This window comes from Notamacropus eugenii, chromosome 2 (assembly GCF_028372415.1).
Source record: "Notamacropus eugenii isolate mMacEug1 chromosome 2, mMacEug1.pri_v2, whole genome shotgun sequence".
Lineage (NCBI taxonomy): Eukaryota > Metazoa > Chordata > Mammalia > Diprotodontia > Macropodidae > Notamacropus > Notamacropus eugenii.
The window spans coordinates 511,739,267-511,753,946 of NC_092873.1; the positions used below are offsets into that span (position 1 = coordinate 511,739,267).

General features: G+C 45.5%; 1 protein-coding gene across 3 annotated transcripts in view; it reads right to left on the reverse strand.

The window, feature by feature from the left end:
• The window catches only part of EPS15 (epidermal growth factor receptor pathway substrate 15), a 129,110-nt gene that overhangs the window by 90,871 nt on the left and 23,559 nt on the right, over positions 1–14,680 (reverse strand). For 2 of the 3 annotated variants that reach the window (XM_072649424.1, XM_072649425.1), the window contains exon 2: positions 9,565–9,606. In XM_072649424.1, the coding sequence (XP_072505525.1) occupies positions 9,565–9,606 (42 nt within the window). Of the gene's footprint in view, positions 1–9,564; positions 9,607–14,680 lie in introns of those variants that run through there. The other variant, XM_072649426.1, reaches the window with a different exon arrangement.

The window sequence follows — 14,680 nt, forward strand, 5'->3', positions numbered from 1 at the left end:
CCAAAGGAGGGTTTGGATGCCAGAGGACTGAGAGTGGGAGCTGTAATAAAACTTAATTTAAAGAAAGGAGAGGTCACAAAGAAGCCTTGTGGTCCTGCCAGAGGGAGCAGGATGCTGCCGACACCACCACAGTCAGCAAGTACTATAGTGTGTGATGAGGAAGGCTTGTGTGGGAGCAGGAAATATCGGGAAATTACTGTGGGATTAAGAAACCAAAGGCATCAAGAAGAGAAAGAGAGAGGAAGAGTGATCTCTAGAAAGAGCTGCGCAAGGGAGATTCATGGTTGTGCAATATTCTTCCAGATTTCTTTGGATGTGGAAAAGTTCTCGTTTGTTGATGACTGTCAAATTCATAAAAAAAAAATTAAGGGGAAGAGAAAGAGGGAAACAGAAAAGCCCATGGCAACCTAACACATCATTTCCTTTTTTGACAGTTACCAGACTGATCAATCTAGGAAACATTGTGGGTATGGTTAGGCTAGATTTTATCCAACTGAACACATGGCAGACCACAGCACACACATCAGAGGAGAGATGTGGGCTGAAGATAGCACAGGTAGGTGGATTCTAAAACGGATGAACAGCAGGACTGTCCAGGGCGGTCACTAATGACTCGATGGTGGGAGGGACCTTCACAGCAAGTCGCTTCACTGCTCTGAGCCTCCATTTCTTCTTGTTCTCAGTCTATGTTCCTATGACCTTCAGGTGAATACGTGCATGTTCACTTTGCAAGACATCAAAAGTCAGGCCAAGCAAAAACAAGGCCTCAGATGCTTTGGGGTGACACCCAGAGGAGTGGGCCTTCATAGAGACTGGCAGCAGCATAACAAAATGCAAAAAGGGGCCCATCCATCCACATTTCTGTTACAGTTCAATTCAACAAAGCCATGCCCAGGCACCCGTCCACAGCCCTGTGCCAGAGACTGGGGGACAAAGACAAAATGAGGCATGCTCCTTGTCTTCCAGCTGACATCCTCCTGAGGAATATTTATACAATGCCGAGTAAGTCCTCAGATCACTTGGGAAAATGTATTAACAGCCTGGTGGTGGCAGGGGAGCTCCAATGTACTCCAGTACACTGAGGGGCAAAGTGCTCCACAAAGCAGCTCCAGCACATCAGAAGGACAAGGAGCTGGATAAGACCAAAGGACTGCTGAGCACACAACAAGCACCACAAGGATGGAGAATAATCCCGCACAGCATTAGTAGAGGAATGTAATTCCATGACTAACCAAAAGAGCCATCCGGAGAACATGGCAATGCCCCAAAGGCCTATCCTTGTCTTCCTTTTATTCTGATGACAGTGATCAGCAATCATATGAGGGCACCCTTCATGAAGATCACAGAAGGACACACGCAGGTTTATACAGATGATGAGTGGCAGCAGACCAGTTTCACTGTTACACAAATGGATGAATGATGCAGGGAACACAAGATCCCAAAGTCTATCATTTGGCTATTAAAAAAAAAGTTGTGGCTCAATAGAGCAAAATATCGGCTTAAAAGCTCCCAACAATGGAGTTTCTCATGCATGCACTAAGATCATGAGATTCCTTGACAAAAGCAACCAGAGAAAGGTCTGTCCATTGAGCCCCTAATAATTAACATCAACCAAACCACTGTTGGTGCTTGCCATCATCATGGAAGATAACTTCCAGGAGGTCTGAATGGTAGGCAGAGTCCCATGGGATGGATTCTCTGGAGAGTCTTCTCTTTGCAAATGATGATGTATGGACTATAAATCCCCAGAGTAGGAAAAGGCATCTTCCACACAATATTTGTTGCTCACAGGCAACTGCCCTGATGATCCGCAGAAGAAAAACTAAAACAACAAAAAAATACTGTGATCTGGAGGATGATACACAGCCAGGTAGCCAGTCACTTAGATTAGCACACCAGAACATCTATGGCTAACGCACCATGAATTGGACCCAAAACTGAACAAAGGAAAGAGGGCATTAGACAGTATTTGGGATACTATATAGTGTTTCATCCCAGGCTACTCCCTGTTACAGATGGTGGAAAGGTGCACAGAGTGTGGACCTAAAGTCAGGAAGATCCAAGTTCAAATCTGACTAGCTATGTGACCCTGGGCAAGTCCCTTAACCTCTGTTTATCTTACTTCCCTCATCTGTAAAATGGGGACGATTCTCAGGAATGTTGTGAGGATCAAATGAGATAATAACTGTAAATCACTTAGCACAATGTTTGGCACACAGTAACCACTATACAAATGTTTATACATTTGATGGATGAACCATCAGTGATATCTGAAAGATCACAGAAAATAGGAGAGGCACCATAAGATTGGGGAATGGCAAATTTCAAAAAAAGGAAGTGAACAGAGACTGAAAAACAAAGGCCTGTGAGCTCACAAGAGACCAATAAAAGAGAGGCGTGGAGATTCATGGAGAAAGGGTGACAGTGAGTACCAAGACCTGGCACGGCTCAGTCAAAGACAGGTCCTGCAGGCCTGACCTCATTTCCTTTTTGGACAAGATCGCTAAATTAGTAGATGAGGAGAATGCTGCAGATCTGGTTTACCTAGATTTCAGCACAGGTTTCAATAAAATGTCTGGATATGTTCTTGTGGAGGAGATGGAGAGATAAGAGATTGGACGCTAACCTTATCTGATGGATTCAGAACTAGGGACAGAGCCAGACTCTGGGTGCAAAGTTGTCCAAGGTTTAGTGTGAGTGCAGCAGTTGGTCCCTGGTGGAGTGGTCCAAAATTATCATTCTGATAAAGGTATAGAAGCTACAAAGCTGAAAGGAATAGCTAACAAAGAGGATGAGAGTCAGAACCGAAAAAGATTCTGACAGGTCAGAGCATGGAGGTGAATGTAAGAAGACAAAATTCAGTAAGGATCAAATGTAACAACCATGTACTCAGGTACAAAAAATAGACAGCATGATGCCAGAGAAAGACCATTGGCTCTAGAGTAATAGACCTGAGTTCAAATTCTGGCTCTGATATTTCCTACTTATGAAGCCTTAGTATTCACCTGACCTTTCTTCCAGCTTCAGAGCCAGGATCCCATGATCCCATGACCACAGTATGAACTTCACAAATATAAGATGAGGGAGATCTAGTTTTAGATAGTAAACTGTTCTGAAAAAGATCCAAGAGTCTCTGCAAGCTTCATGTGAGATAGCAGTGGGATGTGGATGTCAGAAAAGCTAATGCTGTCCTAATCTGCATGAAGCTGGGAAGAAAGGATGGCCCCACTGTCCTCAGTCCCAGTCAGGAAGGACTGTGGAGGACTGTGCTCAGTGCCTGAGGCCCCAGTTTCAGAAGGATGTTGATAAGCTGGAGAACATCTAGAAGGAGACCAGGAAGATAAGGAGCCTCAAGTCCATGATACGTGGGAGTTTAGGGATGGCAAAGACAAAGCTTGGGGAGGTGGGGTAGGCAGAAGAAGGAAGGAGGATCATTGTGGCTGCCTCCACGTATGGGAAGGGCTGTCATCTGAAGGAGGGACTAGCACAGGCAAAGTCCTGTGGAACTCACAGCCTCCAAGGCATTCACATTGTGAGTGACCCAACTGATAAAGCAATGCCATGTGGATGGAAGGAAGCTGTAGCACTGACTCCCAAAAATGACTGATGACCAAGAAACATCATCAAGGACATCACTAAGGGAAGACTCAAGCAGACATTTAGATGTACAGTGAGAACTCATTCTTTACTCTGCAAGAAGAGTCGGATCTTTACCGCAAATGGGATTTCAGACTGGTAGGAAAAACCTACAAGTTGGTCAGTAAGAACCTTTGGCTTCCAAAACATTTTCTGACCTAGAAGGAGCTGGCTGGGGGCTGGAGGGAGGTTTTTTTTAAAAAATTGGCAGCAAAACCCTTCGCCATCTAGCCACAAACAAAACACGACTGAGAAGAGCCAAAGACTGGAGAGTGCGGTCAGCACACACCACCCTGTAGCTGGCTCACTGCACAAAAAAGGGAAATGCTGAGTGGCCATGGACATGGAGACAAGGCCAAGCTTTCACATGAAAAGCAAGGAGCGTGGGAAAAGCCGCAGGAGACACAAGAGACAAGCAGCAGAGCCATGGTGTTCCCCAGCTATAGCAGCAAGGTCCCAGCACAGCTCACAACAAGCCCTTAGACAGCAGGAGAGAGGACAGAGGAGACGTGATCAGGAAGAGCACCAAGACAGCATAGAGACCCTCGGTGCTGCAGCCAGGCCTTGGAGGCAGGCGGGAGCTCATCACATGAGGGAGGAAGGCAGAGGCCCACCACTACCAGGCATAGCCTCCTGGGAAGGCCTGTGGGAAGTGAATGTCCAGATCTGCGTCTCCAACTCTATTAAAGTCCAGAATCAATCAGCAAATATTTAGGAAGCATTGACTGGGTGCAGGCAATGTGCTGGGCACAAGGAAAAGAGAGAGCAGGAAAGCAGTCATAGGACCTCAAGGATCTGACACTCTAATGGGGAAAGCACATCTATAAGCATGGGCATTACATAAAGAAAACGAATGCAAGGTAATTTGGGGAGGAAAGGCATGAGCAGCTGGGGGGTAGAGAAGGGAAGTCATATAGAAGTTGGTGCTGGAACTAAGGCATGAAGAAAGTCAGGGATTCCAGGGCTAAGGAGGAAGTGCACTGTGGGTCCTGTGGCTAGGCAATACAGCGGGGGAAGAGGAGTAAAAAGGGAGGAAGGGCCGGGACATGTGAAAGGCTTATGCCCACCAGACGCATTTATATTTACTCCTAGAGGTATTGGGGAACACTACTGAGGAAGGGAGACACGGGGTCATATTGTTTATAAAGAAAATTACCCTGACAGCTAGGAAGGAGAAGAGTCTCGAGGCAGGAGACAGAACAAAAGCCTATTGCAACAGACCAGGAAAGAGGAAATGAGGACCTCTCGTCTGGTCGAGAAGGACTGTGAAGGACTGTGCTCAGTTCTGGATGCCCCAGTTCCAGAAGGCTGGTGATAAGCTGGAGACCATCGAGAAGGAGGTAAGGAGCCTGGGCTTCATGATGTGAGGGATACCCAAAGTGGAGAAGTAAGAACACCACAGCTGACTGACTGTGGGAGGCAAAGAGGAGCTCATCTCACTCTTTTCACAATTAGAACCACTAAGAGTGCATTTTCCACCATCCTTCTCTCTTCTACTTCCCCCTCTCTTTTTTATCCTAGCCCTTCCTCAAGAGATGGCTTTGTTGCTGACCACAGCACACCCCTTCCCCTGCTACCTTCCTTCTGGGTAAGATAGATTTCTGTACTCAATTTTGTGTGTGTGTGTGTGTGTGTGTGTGTGTGTGTGTGTGTGTATGTGAATACTCTTCCATCCTTGAACAAGGGTGGATGAGAGTGAGGTTCCAGGGTCACCCACTCCCCCACATCTTCTCCTCCATCATACAAACTCATCCTCCCATCTCCCAGTTCATCCCTCTTTCTCACCCTTCCATTTTCCTTCTGAGATCATCACGGCATAACAGACTCACACTCGTCCTCTGTCAAAGTAGACACCTATTAACAGCCCTATGGAGGATAAAATTCTGAGGGGTTACATGTCTCATCTTCCCATACAGGGAGGTAAACAGTTTAATCGTGTCTAATCCTTTGTGATTTCTCACTCATGTTTACCTTTTTATATTTGAATCTTTTGGGTATGCGTCAAATTTTCTATTCAGCTCTGTCTGATCTTTTCATCAAGAATGCTTGAAAACCCGATATTTCATTAAATGTGCATTCCCCCCCTCCCAGTGCTCCATCCCCCCAGGATTACACTGTTATGCTAGGTAGGTTATCCTTTTATATATTTTTTGGAGGCAACTGGGGTAAGGGACTTGTCCAGGGTCACACAGATGTGCTGAAGTAAAATTCGAACTCAGATCCTCCTGACTCCAGGGTCAGTGCTCTATCTACTGTGCCAACTAGCTGCCTGTAGGTAGATTATTTTTGGTTGTAATTTTAGCTCTCTTGCTTCCCAAAACTTCCTATCTCAAGCCCTCTGCTCCTTTACAGTTATAGCTGATAACTCTTGTGTAATCCCTCCACAGGGTTTAAATGGTTTCTTCCTGGCTGTTTGCAATTATTTTTTCCTTGATCTGGGAGTTCTATATTTTGGCTATAATATTACTGGCAGTTTTTATTTGGGAATTTCTTTCAGGAGCTGACCAGTGGATTCTTTCACTTTCTGCTCTGCCCAGTGCTCCTGAGGTATGTGGGCAGTTTACCTTTATGATATCTTGAAATATGATAAGTGAAGCCCTTTTTTTGTTCACTGTTTCCAGTTAATCCTTCGACTCTTAAATTATCTCTTCTCAATCTATTCCCCAGCTCAGATGTTTTTCCAGGTGAAATAGTACATATTTTCTTCTAATTTTTTTCAGTCTTTTGACTTTGTTTTATTATTTCTTGATGTTTCTAATGACTCTCGATGACTCTAATGCAGCCATTAGCTTCCATTTAGTCAATTCTAATTTTTATGGAGCTATTTTCTTCAGTGAGTTTTTGTACCTCTTTTATCAAGCTTTATTCTCTTCTCATAATTTTCTTTTGTTCTTATTTATTTTCCCAACTTATCCTCTACCATTCTTATTTGATTTAAAAAAAAATTTTTTTTTTGTTCTTTCAAAAAAATCATTTTTTTAAGCTATACTGGGAATTCTTGTTGGGTTTGTATTCAGTGTGTATTTTTCTTTGAGGTTTTTTGCCTATAGATGCTTCCGAGTCATTACTGTCTTCTGTGTCTTATGTCTTGAATTTCCCCCTTACCATAGTAGCTCTCTATTGGCAGGTTCTTTTTTGTTGTTTTTCTTTTGTGTGCTCACTTTTCTAGCCTATTTCTGACTTCGAACCTTTTTTTTTTTTTAGAGTTGGGCTCTGCTCACTTAGAGGGATGGAAGGATGACTGTCCTGAGATTCTGTCTTTTATGTCCTTCTATTGCTTTCACAGCTCAGTCTGGGGCCCTTTAAGTTTTTGGTTTTTGATCTGGGAAGACAAAGTTCTGGTCACTGCTCTCCTGATCTGCAGATCCCTGACCCAGTTTGGGGTCTTGCTTTGTGTGTGGTTGAGTTTCCGTAGCCTTCTGGGAAGCTCTGCCAGCTCCAGTCTTGGCTGTGGTTGGTCTCCTGTCCTGGTTTACTCTAACCCTGCAGGCTCATGCAGGGGCTGAAGGCTAGAACAGAGTCCCCATGGTATTCCTGGGCTGACAGTTACATAGCTCCAGTCCTGACCTTGTTCCTCACTCTTTACACATTTAGGGCCCTGGCCTCTCTGCACCTCAACTGTGACTGGGAACTGGATAACTGTGACAGAGCTGTCTGTGCCCAGCACTAGGACAGGGGTCTCCTGGAATCTCTTTCTGCCACTCCCCAGTCCCCTGGCCATCCTTGGAGACTGGGCTGCTCCCTGCTATGGCTGCCACACCTCTGCAGTTGCTATGCTACACTTCTGGCCAGGACCCACCCCAGTATCCAGAAACAGTTATCTTCCTAAGCTGCACAGGGCTGGGAAAATAACTCACTGTGACTTTTTCTTGGCTTTTACCAATCAGAATTAGACCTGGCACTCTTGTCATTGTAAGGAAGCTACAACAGAACTGCTAGTTCTCACTCTGCCATCCTGACTCTGCAATTTTGAGAGTGAGGCATCGAGGATGACACCGAGGTTGTAAATCTGGGAGAATGGAAGCATGGTGGGGCCCTATTGAGTAATAGGGGAGTTTGGAAGAAAGAGACCTAGAAAACATGATGATCCAGAATGGCTTATTCTGAACCTTTCAGACAAGCAAGAATTTAGACAGGGATAAGAACTAGACCTGTGATTTCACTGGTATAGGGCATTTCCAAGTAAGCAAACTCCCTCTATCAATGAAGGCTGCCATCAACTCTGCCACTCGGTCTCAGAGAGCTGCCAGCATCTGTCAGAGCTTGGGCCTGAACTCAGCACTTCCTGGCTTTGAGGCTCCCACGATACCATGTAGTTCTCACACAGGACTGACTTTAAGAAAAATATAACTCAATCCACAAAAATCAGACTTTCACAAACTTTTTACAAAGACATCCACTGTGTCAAGTTACAGCATGCAGTTTGCTTTTTTCCATATTTTGGCATCTTGCCAGAAAACCAATGGACACAAAGAGGGTGCTCATCAATTAAGAATGGCTGATCAAATTATGACATGTGAATATAACAGAATATTACTATGACATAAAAAAAAATGACCAAAGAGATACTCTTGCTGAAAGCAGGGAAGACTTACGTGAATTGTTACAGAATGAAGTGGATAGAGCACTGGCTCTAGAGTCAGGAGGACCTGAGTTCAAATCTGACCTCAGACACTGGGTAAGTCACTTAATCCAGACTGTCAAAAAAAGCAAACAAAAAAACCCAAGCAGAGAGAAGGGAGAAGGAGCATAATAACTGAGAACAATCACACTGTAAACAAAGATAACTTGGAAAGACTTCCCAATTCTGCCCAATGACCAGTCACAAGTCAGGGATGATTCTTCCCAATGACCAATCAATCACAAGTCAGGGATGATTCTGCCCAATGACCAATCAATCACAAGTCAGGGATGATTCTGCCCAATGACCAATCAATCACAAGTCAGGGATGATTCTGCCCAATGACCAATCAATCACAAGTCAGGGATGATTCTGCCCAATGACCAATCAATCACAAGTCAGGGATGATTCTGCCCAATGACCAATCAATCACAAGTCAGGGATGATTCTGCCCAATGACCAATCAATCACAAGTCAGGGATGATTCTGCCCAATGACCAATCAATCACAAGTCAGGGATGATTCTGCCCAATGACCAATCAATCACAAGTCAGGGATGATTCTGCCCAATGACCAATCAATCACAAGTCAGGGATGATTCTGTCCAATGACCAATCACAAGTCAGGGATGATTCTGCCCAATGACCAATCAATCACAAGTCAGGGATGATTCTGCCCAATGACCAATCACAAGTCAGGGATGATTCTGCCCAATGACCAATCACAAGTCAGGGATGATTCTGCCCAATGACCAATCACAAGTCAGGGATGATTCTGCCCAATGACCAATCACAAGTCAGGGATGATTCTGCCCAATGACCAATCACAAGTCAGGGATGGTTTTGCATGGCTATGCTTATTTGTTATGAAAGCTTCCTTCTTCTCTGGGGGGTGGAAAGTGGAGGGATCTCTAAGAATAAGGGGAACCAGCAACATGTTGGCAAAAAAAGAAGAAAAGAAAAGAAGTTCACTGAAGCATGTTTTAAATGACCAGAAGAAAAGAGAAGGAAGTTCAAGGGGAAACAAGGACAAGAGGGCTCTGACTGTGGGTGCCAAACTTCAGGTCCTGCTTTGAGAAGGCGTGCTGTAGGTAATACTGTGTACATGGATGCATTTTTAAAAGAGGTCTGGCCAATGAGAGGCTGGCTGAAAACGCTGACCTGTCAGCACTTGAGTACTGTACAAACGATGCATATGGACAAGGGAAGGAGCCAGAATTCAAGAGGAGAAAGAAAACTGGCTGGCACCGCTGGTAAGCTGTACAGCAGCGTCTCTGAAAACAAAAAAAGGAAGGGAAAAAATCTTACCTGTCGATAGAATTTTTCATAGACTGGGTTTCCACTTGACAACTATAAATAAAAAAAAAAGAATTTGCATTGAGATATTGCTTTTAATTTCTTATATTTTTATAACTATATTTTTTCATGATCAAATGACATATTCCACTTGCTGTAATGGGAAGATAAATATACACTATTACATGAAACATTCCTTTCCAAATTCCAAGGACATGGAAAAAAGTTCCTTTTCTTTCCAACTTTCTCTAACAGTACCTATCATTCCTCCTTACTGGGCTGTCTCCCAGGGCCTGGCAGACCTGTGTCCTTCTGGAAGGCCCAGTCTGCTTTAGAGCCAGGTCCAGCAGGAGACCTCTCCTGCTTCCCACACCCCTCCCCCAATTACATCAGGATGATTTCACAGAGCTTTGGTATTCAGTATTCACCTAACAGCATCTATGCTGTTACCTCAGTAACAAGTCGGCTCTTTAGGGTAGATGGTCCAGTGATATTTTAGAATGGTACAGGGCTCCAGGATGCCTTCAGCATCCCAGGAGGGATGTGGCAGTTAGCATTCAGCCGATAGCAAGTGTCCTGCACTAGGTGGGAACCGGGCAATGATGGGGCAAAGGGGGTTGGCTGGAGAAGGTAAAGGCAAATGGTTCCCCTAAGGGGCAATAAGAGGTGCTGATCTGTCTTCCCACCGGCAAGCTGAGGCTCCACAATCTGATCCCCTGCCCTGGGACTCAGACCTCCTCCTAATGCCTCAGTCTGGTGCAGGAGACAGCTCTCTCTCTCCACCCCCATCCTTCCAGTTATCCCAGACTCTTCACTCTCCTGCATCTCACCACATGGACAGCCACTCACTACCAACCTCACTGCTGTACCTGGCCAGCCTCTCTCAACAGCCTCCAAGCTCCTCTTCCTATAGCCCAAGTCTGGCCGTGCTCTCATCCGGTTCCAGAGCAGCCCAGGCCCAGGCCCAGGTCCAACAAGCAAGTGCTTCATGAATGCTCTTGCTAGTGAGCCACTGAGCAAGCTAAGACATCTCAGAAGCTGCCCATGGTCTGCTCTCCAGGCTATCATTCCAGACAGATCTCTTCACTCTAGCCAGGTTGGCCTGGGCATGGAATGCTCTCCCCCCTCCCTTCTACCTGCAGGAGTCCCCAACATCCCTCCTTCTCAGCTCTAGGGCCAGATCCCAGAAGAGGACTCTCCAGATCCCTGGCCCAGCCCTAGCCCTACCTCCAAATGATTGTATTACTGTCATATGGTTATTAACATATAGACTTAACTGGATGTAAGCTGTTAGTCCTGGTAGGAAGAAAGCCCTCTGAAGGCAAGGACCATATCCCCAGCATCCAGCCAGGGGCCTGGCACCCAGCAGCCCCAAAGTCTTCTCCTCTCCTGGGGGAAACACACCCAGGTCCTTCACTCCTACTACAGCAACGTCTTAAGGCCCTCTGCTGAGGCGCCTGCCCTCCTTTGGCCTCTCTCCAGCTCTAGGATCCTTCCCAAACGTGGGCCCAGAACAGAGCAGGATAAGAAGGCCTGGATGGTTTGGGCTCTGCACGTCTGTGGAGAGGACTTGCTACATTCTACAGCTGCCTGGAAAGACGAACAGTAGCCACAAGATCAAAGACTGTTTATATTCTTAAAGGTCACATTGTCTTCTGGCCTTTTCAAAGAGCACAACTACATCCAGGCAAGGTGACTCCAGGGGCCAGAAGGCAGGCCTTGGTGAGGCTGCTTTGAGATGGATTGTCAATCTCTCCTCTCTTCATTAAAGGGAGAAGGTCATGACGAGGTGACACCAGATGTACTTGGGAGAAAGAAAAGATTTCTTTTTGTTCACCTTGTTAAGTTTTAACGTAACATTTCTCTTATCGACCTGACTGGCATAAAAGCCAAATGATCTCAGGCTTCCATATTTCCAGGATCTGTGACTGCCTTTGTGGGCACTCACTCTGCTAAGGTCTTGGGAGCCCTCCATGTACTGACTCTACCAGTCTGGTGATTGGCTGGGCCACACTGGGGGGGGCTCCTCTGACCATACCCTGCTCCTCCCTGCTTCTGTGCTGAGGATGCCCCATACCACCCAGAAGCCCCAGGGAGGTCCTGAGCTAGGCCCTCATCATACTGACTGCATTTGAGAGCTACACAAAACCTGAGAGAGAACCCAACAGCAGAATCCGGGTAGTCACAGGGTCCCTAAGAGATGTGCCCAAGGTCTAATAGTGAGACATAAAATCACTTAAACCTGTTCTTAAACTCTTTAAATAAATAATTATTAGAAGAGAAATTGCTGCATTTAGCTGTCATAACCAGAACTTCTTAAAATATTTTCTTTTTTCCAATAATTGGCTGAGGTACCCCCATCACCACCTGGAAGTCACACCACCCCCTCCCCCATCCCTACACTGCCAAGTCCTGTTGGACCTCTCAGAGAACACTATAAATTACGTTGTAGTTATTTTTGTGTAACGCACGAAGAAAGAAAAAGCTCTGGATTTGAATCGTGACTACTATTTATACTTATTTGTGTGGCTCAGCCAAGTTATTTACCATCTCTAGGTCTCAGTTCTCTCATCTATAAAATGGGGCAGTGGGGTATCAGACAGATCTCTCCCAGCTCTAAATCTTGTAACTACATGGCCCTAAGTGTCTTTTTCCATTCAAACTTATAACTCTAAGAAATGGCAACAGGGGTTGCAGGAGTGTCAGAGAGGCTAAAAAAAAGATGGGAAAAGCCCATCCCACAACCAGATAGAAGTTGACCCCCAAAATCAGCTGAGACAGTGGGTGAGGAATTCAAAGATCTTTCTTAAATCCCAAATCACTGAATGTCAGCCAAGAAGGAACCTTAAAGATCATTTAGCCCAGCACTTCTTAAAGGTTGGATTGAGACCACAGTTTGAGAAGTGCTGAAGGGGTCGAAAGTGGAAAAAGTTTAAGAAGCCCTCATCTAGACACCTCTGTCATTTAATGTAAAGCATACGGAGGCCTTGCCTCTTGACTGTACTCCCTCCCTCACCTGAGGATGTCAGAGCTCGTCAGGCCTAGGACCTGGCTAGGACTGCTCAAAATCTTTAGATTCTGTTAGTTGCATCCTACAAAAGCTATAAAAATCACTCCAAAATATAAATAGGTGTCTGAAATAAAAGGAGCAAGACAGCAAAACTATCTAAGGAAAACAAGATGACATGAAGGGAAGAAGGGAGGAGATCAGAGTGGCTGGTCAGTATCACGTCACAGACAAAAAAGCCAAACCTCCAAAAGCGTTAAAGGCCGTAAAGGTTTCCTCTGTCTGGACTCAGCAACATTCCTCCAAGCAGGTTTTAGGAATCTCAGCAATGACTAGCTTCTTAGAAATGTTTATAGCAACGGACCAAACGTGACAAGCAGTTCATTCCCTGCGAATAAGCTAGTCTATTATAAACTGGTACAATTCTCAAACAGTAATTAAACTAGGAACCTATTTCAGAAGACTTTAATAGCTAAAAAGTTGCAAGAGCTAAGCTGGATCATGTCTGCAGGTAACAGAATAACAGTATTTTCTGAAATTAGAGCTTCTAGAGAAGTGTTAAGTTGGATTCATTTACAAAATCAACGAGTATCTATTAACGGCCTACTCTTGACAGACACCATACACTCTAAACCTAATTTCTGCATGACAAATGATCTCTAGAGTCCCTTTTGGTTCCTCTCCTGACCCACTTGGTTTCTGGCTTTTTGGATTCCAAAATCATGCTTCTCTTGCTGACTCATCGGGAATCTCCCCTCTGGAGCACCCTCCCACCCTTGCAACTTCCTCTCCACTTAATATCCCACCCCACTTGTTCCATGAGGGTAATCTTCCCAGGGCCCCCATTTTGAGAAGGGCCCAAGCCTGCCTCCCTTCACTCTCCTCCCAATTCCGTTTCTGACCTGGTAGGACTTCAGAATCATGCACCACGAAGGTCCCTTCCCAACTCCCTCTCCCCAGGGCCTTTTTTTTGTGTTTTTTCTTGTCCTGCAATGGAATGTAAGATCCTTGAGGGCAGAGATGGTCCTTGTGTACTTGGATCCCCAGCACTCAGCACAGTACTTGACACAGAGAGTATTTCATAAATGTCTTTTCATTCATTCATTCCCTAATAAATGTATTGACCAACAGAACTGGGTCACTAGAGAGTGATATGGGGAGGAAGAGGCAGGGTGGCAAGGCAGCAAAAGTAGCTTACGAAAATAACTACTCAGGGAAAGCTGGTGATCCACAGCAATGGAGGGGATATTACACATGGAGTAAGTAAGAATAAATGACTGACATTTCTTTCTATTCAATTTGCCAGGCATTTATTAAGCACCTACTTAGTGGCAGGTACCATGCTTGGGGTGGGGTTGGTCTGTGGTTTCTATGGGGCCTTCCTCCAATGACACAGACTACAGCACGCTAGGCACCTTCTCCAGCTCTCATGACTTTGCATGGACACCAATGGAGCACAAGAGCTGGCCCAGTCATCCTTCACTCCTCAGTCCCAGCACTTGGATCAACCCATCAGCCCATCCCTCCCTTCCTTCCTCTCTCTCTAAATCAATGTCAAGTACAAGTGCTCATCACTGGGGAGGCAGGTTGGCCAGAGGGCCCAGTGCCACAGAAGGCATTTAAGAAGGTCAACCAGTGTTTCAGGGGTACTGGAGGAAGGAACAGTCACACGGATGAAACACTATTTCCATGATTACTGAAGTACCTATAGTTTGCAAAGTGCCTGCAAGGCTGAAAGTACAAGTATTCCCATTTTACAGATGATGAAGGTGAAGTTCCAGACAAGGAGCTCAGAGGCTCTTGGGGGACATAGTAGTCCACATGAGAATCTACAAGAGGAGAGCACAAGTCTGGAATAGGGAAGAGGGGCAGAAAGGCAGAAGGGGAAAGGAGGTGGAGGTGGGAGTCAAGCCCTCTATGATTCTAGAATGCCAGTACAAGTACATCAAGGATCTGTAATTCCTCTGGCAGATGGCAAGTGTTCTGTGATTCAGGAGATGATTCAGAAAGACAGAGAACTGCCTGATGCTCAGAGAACCAAGGGAACATGCTTGAAGTAGTCATAGAGGCACTACGTGTGAGAGGCAGCATCAGAATCCAGGCCCTCCAAGTCCATTACAA